Source organism: Apis dorsata, unplaced genomic scaffold, assembly GCF_000469605.1.
Source record: "Apis dorsata unplaced genomic scaffold, Apis dorsata 1.3 scaffold_486, whole genome shotgun sequence".
NCBI lineage: Eukaryota > Metazoa > Arthropoda > Insecta > Hymenoptera > Apidae > Apis > Apis dorsata.
In genome coordinates this window covers 795,961-802,489 of record NW_006263721.1, presented here as the reverse complement: position 1 = coordinate 802,489, position 6,529 = coordinate 795,961, and the positions used below count along the sequence as shown (strand labels likewise).

The window sequence follows — 6,529 nt, the reverse complement described above, 5'->3', positions numbered from 1 at the left end:
TTTCTCTTTTCTATTCTCACTCTCTGTGTTTCTTTACTAGATTTGATGCATTTTTGTTTTTTTTAACGGATATATTACGAATATTCTTGGATTGCAGTGTGTGCGTGTTCACTCATATTCAGTTATTTTGTGTTAAACATCGTGATCAAACTTTGATTCGCGTCCGCGCATGTGTGATCACGCGATAACGCTACCGGTGATTCGCGTGCTCGATAGAACAACGATCCTATTGTTTTCTTCGCACTGTGATCCTAGTCAAAACGATTCTACACCTCGTGGCTTCAATACCAGTACGAACCTCGTGTGTGCTTATCCTTGTTTCGTCTCACATTAAGCTGGATTTATCAGTGATCACAACCAGAAAAAGATAATAAAGAGAAACGTTATAGTGGCTTTTTGTTTCGAAAATAATACAAATGCCTCAGTGACAGTTGACAATTTTTTTTTTTACGCAACATACGAAATCCACCTTTTATCATATTACGATGGTTCGGACGTAGTAACACGGTTGAAACAGGATTTATTTTTTGCGGTGGTGCGCGATGGCTTTCTTCATAAACGCGTGTCGTAGAAAAACGTGACTAGTGATCGATATTGTATGTGCCAAGAGAATACAGTGTATATTCTTTTTACGCTTATGCTTTTGATTACATCGTTTTCGTTGTCGTCGTCGTCGTCGTCGTCGCCGTCGTCGTCGTCGTCGTCGTCGTCGTCGCCGCCGTCGTCGTCGCCGTCGTCGTCGTCGTCGTCGTCGTCGTCGCCGCCGTCGTCGTCGCCGTCGTCGTCGTCGTCGTCGTCGTCGTCGCCGCCGTCGTCGTCGCCGTCGTCGTCGTCGTCGTCGTCGTCGTCGCCGCCGTCGTCGTCGCCGTCGTCGTCGTCGTCGTCGTCGTCGTCGCCGCCGTCGTCGTCGCCGTCGTCGTCGTCGTCGTCGTCGTCGTCGCCGCCGTCGTCGTCGCCGTCGTCGTCGTCGTCGTCGTCGTCGTCGCCGCCGTCGTCGTCGCCGTCGTCGTCGTCGTCGTCGTCGTCGTCGTCCTCGTCGTTATCGTCATTGTCGTCGTCGTCGTCGTCATCGTTGTGGTTGTCGTCATATTCTCATCCTTATCGACAACGTACGCAGCCTGTGATACTATAATATACGCAAGTATCACGATATTGCACGTCGTATACCATTACTGCTTCAAAATTAAAAAGAATAATCTATTAACCGTCGTTGTTCTGTCACATTACACGCCATTGGCAAATATAAAAAAAGAAAAGAAACGGAAAACATTTATCATTTACCACAGTGGTTAAAATTAGAAGAATTTACAATCAATTCATATATGAGCCAATACGCCACAAGCACGTTCCTCCGTGCAGTATTTGCGCAAGGGTGATATGTTATTGGAGATGGAGCAGCATTCGGGTCTGATATCCCTGAATATGTCGCCGTTCCATTTAAGCCCTCAGGGTAGTCCCCAAGGTGCGGCCAGTGCTGGTCAGCAACAGCAACAAGCGCAACAACAACAACAACAACCACAATACGGTTCTTCACCGTATGGGAATTGCGCTCAAAGTCCTCCTACAACAATGTGTCATCAATCACAGTCACAACAACAACCGCAACAACAGCAACAGTTGCCGGTACATAATCAGGCGCATTCGCAGGGTATTTCGAATTTCGACGCCGCGTTTTTCGACTCCACCGCCCTTGAAGAACGGTGTCCCATGTGCGGGGACAAAATGTCTGGTTATCAGTATGGTCTGCTTACATGTGAATCCTGTAAAGGTTTTTTCAAACGGAATAATTCACCGTGTAGCAGTAAAAAAGTATATACATGCCTATTTTCGCCAACGGGAGGTGGGGGAGGTGGGGGCAGCGGCGGTGGTGGTGGCGGAGGTGGCGGTGGTGGAAATGGTAACAACGGTAACAACGGTGGAACCGGTAGCTGTGGCGGCGGCGCATCATCGGCACTCGAGATCGGATCTTGCGGCAACAAGAAGGTGTACACGGGTCTGTTCTCGCCAACAGGAGCCGGAAGCGGCACTGGTGGCAGTGGAGGCAGCAATGGCGCGGCAAACGGTGCTGGAGGTGGTGGTTGCGGCACATCGACAGCCCTCGAGAGTAGCGGCAGCAATTATACCGGTGGCGGTGGTGCCGGTACCGGTGGTGGAGGAGGAACGGGTGGCGGCGGTGGTGCGGGTGCCGCTGGCGGTCGTGGGCCCACCGCAGGGAATGCCTCTGCTGGTGGTAGCGGTAGCGGTAGTGGTGCGGCCAGCGGTGCAAGTGGCGGCGGATCCGCTACGGTAAGCGGCAATGTCGCGATACCAACTACCACCTACTCATTACCAACTGGTACCCTCTGTCATCCCGGATTGGGTCAGGTCGGGGTTGGTGTCGTGACCGGCTCGATACCGTGTCCGTCCGAATTCCCCGATACCAAGGACATCATCATAGAAGAACTCTGTCCGGTCTGCGGCGACAAAGTTTCCGGATACCATTACGGGCTACTCACTTGTGAATCCTGCAAAGGTTTCTTCAAACGCACCGTCCAAAACAAAAAGGTCTACACGTGCGTCGCCGAGAGGTCCTGTCACATTGACAAAACGCAAAGAAAGCGGTGTCCCTACTGCCGTTTTCAGAAGTGCCTCGAAGTCGGCATGAAGCTTGAGGGTGAGTTTTTGTTCAATTGTGACGTCATTCTAGCGCGGCTATCTATCTTTTCTTACGCCTTTTCGTTATGCTTTGCAAAAGAACGTATGCGCACATATAATTTTTCGATAGCTGGTAACGGATCGACAAAATCTTTTTCTTTCTTCTCTTTTTTCTTTTTTCTTTTTTCTACTTTAAAAAAAATTTTTTGCAAAAATTGCAAATCAAATAACGTGGAATGATCCGTAAAACAAATAACGATACAAAAAATTTCATATTGTTACGCAAACCAGTTTTATTTGACCAACAATATGAGTGCTCATTTTTTTGGATGTGAAAGCGTTGCATGCGGGTATCATCGCGATTTTTATACAGAAGGATTGAAAAGAAAGGAAAGATTGGAAATGTATATGCGACCAAATAGATTTCGATGTTCAATGCAACATAATCGTGAGACATGTGTTATTATTGCGTTTGCACATGTAATAGAATAAAAAATTTTGGAATCAAAAGTATATTTGCGTTAATACGAATGACAAATTGAAATCTTAATAAAAGAAATATTATTTATCTTTTTAATATTTTCATTGCCAAATGTTACATAGTAATTTTTTAGAAATATTTTTAATTTTTAAATATATTTATTATTATAAATCTGAATTATTATTTTCATAATATTTTCCATTTATATAATATATTAATGTAATTGCTTTTATTGCTTCATTGAAAATATTCTTGATGTATATTCTTCGGTATTATTGATGAATATTACCGCATTATTATCAATCTATATATTATCTCTTATTCAATATCTTTTTATAAATTTTGCGAAATATCAAAAATAATTTAGGCGCGAAAGCGTGAGGTTTGCATTTTCGGTATCGTACGGTTTCTTTCGGTAAACCTCGGTAAAATCCGTTTACGTTTGTGCATTTTCGCATTACTTTTAACGTTAAACTTAAACCATATCATACATATGTAAAATATTCAAACAATATTGTTATTTTTCTTTATAAATTCTTTTGTCGCTTCAATATTTTAATTTTGGCAGGCACTTCTTTTATTTTTTACATAAATATTATTCATATGACTCATATTTCATTGCTAAATTTCAATAATATCGTACGATCAAATTCATATTGAACAACCGATTAAGTAAAATCATTAATTAACACTCATATATGCATAATAAAAAGATTTCTATAAAAATATAATTTTAGTAAAATATAGTTACCGTCAATTTTTTAAACTAATGTATCGTCTCTTCAAGCTGCCTCTTTACAATCAACTTTTGGTCCATTATCCATACGTGAATTAAATATATAAATTTTACAGTTACATGTATAGTTAGGAAAACTATAATCGCTGTTTTCGGAATTTCTAATTTCATAAAATTTTTTTCGCACTTTGATAATGGTTAAATTAAGATGATTCAAATGAAGCGTTTAATGCAATACGAATAACTAGGTCTAGGCCCTCAAGGCCCAGCAATTAAGCGAATCTCGAAACAAGCTGTTGCAATTGCCGCCTTTGCACGCTGTTTTCTACGGCGTTCCTACAAACGGCAATGAGAATTGCTTAACGCGGAAAGTTTCCAGAGTGCTTGCGAATGTTTACGAAAGGAAACACTTTCTTACTTGCACGCTATTCAGAAATGTAAAAATGCTCGTTCAGAATATAAATATTATATCAATTAGGCGGAACAGATCGTTTGATTTTTTTTTGCTGTTCGAGTCAATCTTCATTTTGTTAAAAGTATATATATAGGTAATTTGACACATTATATTTTCTTATTTGGTATCAATGTACATATATCAATATATGTATATCAATCATTAACAGTCAACAGTATATGTACTTAACAATTTTTTTTGTAACAGTTGTAACAGTTATATATATATACAATCGATAATAAAAATTTCTCGATTGTAATCACTATTACACTATCATTATAACATTATAACATTTCTTACCATTTATTTACACTTTATATTTCTTTTTAGTAAATGAAATATATATAACTTGTGAATTTATATTCGGACATATATCTTTCGTTTCATACTTTCGATACTTAAAAAAAAAAAAAAGTACGTTATACTGAAAAACTAGAGCGTTGATATTTAAATAAAAGTACCGATTAATACGTTTGTGATAATCGTATGATAAAACTTATTATAATTCTGCAACAAACTTGCTGTTTGCTATTAATCCATGAATACGAGAACAAAATTCATTCAAAGATAATGTGATTCAAACATTATCCGGCTTTAAAAAGTTGAATTGAAAACTATTCCTTTCTAATGAAATTATGAAGTCATCAAAGAATGTATCCATCATACGATAAATCTTTTGATGATTTTGTTGTATAAAAATTGCAAACACGTTTCAATTTATATATTTTTGAATTTTTCGAATTTTTTAACATGGTGATTAACAAATATTAACAAATATTACAACAAGAAGAGAAATTTATAAATTTTCGGATAAATAAAAAGTTTCTCGATATCTGATTCTTATTATTCTAGTTTTTAATAACGATTAAATTTATGTTATCTTTCGAAACAAAATTGTAGTCACTATATACTATTTTTAAACAGACTATCGACAATCTCTAAAACGTTTGTTGAATTTTTAATTTTACTTTCGAACGTATCGCCATATGTGTTCAGACACAATCAAATATTGACACTACAGTTAGAATTTCACAGCTGCGAATAATTTGACTGCTTCGTTCGGTTCTTTAAATACTATTCATTTTTACTCATTTTTACATTTTTACTTTCGCATTTTTGATTTCATCGAAAAAAAAAAAAACGATGACGAAATTCATTCGTTCTTCTTCTGTTCAATTTTAATAACATTAAATACGAGTAATAGAAAAATAAAATAGGAGAAAATTTTAATTTCTTATTAAAATTAAAAACTTATTTTGTAATCCGACATAAGAATTTATAAGAAGAATTATTGAAAATTTATGATTCTTCGAAAATGCAGTTTTACGATTACATGACTGAATAATCAGTCAAATGACTGATACCGTTTAACGAAATATAACTGTAATGAAAAAACGTAATAACTTATGCAACTGATTTTCCCTCTTTTTTTATTAAACATGTTTTTAATGAGCTCCAGAATAATGGTGCTCTTTTTTCAAGGTTCATATTGCTCATTCCACGAAATATAATATTTTATTTCTTATTTCATTTTCGATCCAATTTTAAATTTGTAATTAACTATTTCCACGTACGATGTAATAATTATAATTTTTTTTAATTATTTCTTTTGAATTTTTTAGATTTAATATAATTTTACAATAATATTAATTCAATATTGATTAATAATAATCAATTTTTTTATTTATATAAATTTAATAAATAAATTCTTTTTTTCTAGATTATTCTTTTATATAAGAGTTAAATATAATTATGTTCTTTGGATGGCCATGTTAAGGAAATGATAGAATCTTTTATATATTTTATATATACGCTAATCTTAGACATCTGGTGTAACTAATATAAAAAAATTCCTCTTCAATTTGTTTTTTAAAATATTAGCTTTTTTACGCATCTTTCTTTTTCTTATTAACGTCATTCTCGATAAAAAGTTTCGTATATACTACTGATGTTAGTAAATTTTCTTTTTGAACAAAGATAGACTTGTCATTTGAAAGAACAGCAATGTACACGCGTACATTCGCGTGTGACTAAAACCAAATTAGTATTATTTCGCAAGTGGTATCTAGAAATTTGAGATAGACGTTTCACGTCCATGCGATATAATCAAGTGAAAGCCTTTCAACGTCCAGAACAAATTTCTATTAGATGGCCGAAATATATTTTCATTAGCTAAGACAGTTGAAATTAAAGTCGAAAAAAATTTGTAGTCGCTTTCAACGTT

The 6,529-nt window shown here is 36.3% G+C and overlaps 2 protein-coding genes across 2 annotated transcripts in view; both read left to right on the top strand.

The window, feature by feature from the left end:
* The first annotated feature begins 602 nt into the window (after window positions 1-602).
* LOC102674180 (putative protein TPRXL) lies at window positions 603-1,233 on the top strand. Its single transcript, XM_006620169.2, has 2 exons — window positions 603-842; window positions 990-1,233. The coding sequence occupies exons 1-2, from the start codon at window positions 638-640 to the stop codon at window positions 1,130-1,132; spliced, it is 348 nt and encodes a 115-aa protein (XP_006620232.2). The 5' UTR covers window positions 603-637; the 3' UTR covers window positions 1,133-1,233.
* Window positions 1,027-6,529, top strand: part of LOC102677762 (nuclear hormone receptor FTZ-F1-like) — a 17,190-nt gene continuing 11,687 nt past the window's right edge. The window contains exon 1 of the mRNA XM_006620198.2: window positions 1,027-2,653. Coding sequence (XP_006620261.1) covers window positions 1,378-2,653 — 1,276 coding nt within the window. The 5' untranslated portion in view covers window positions 1,027-1,377. The remainder of the gene's footprint in view (window positions 2,654-6,529) is intronic.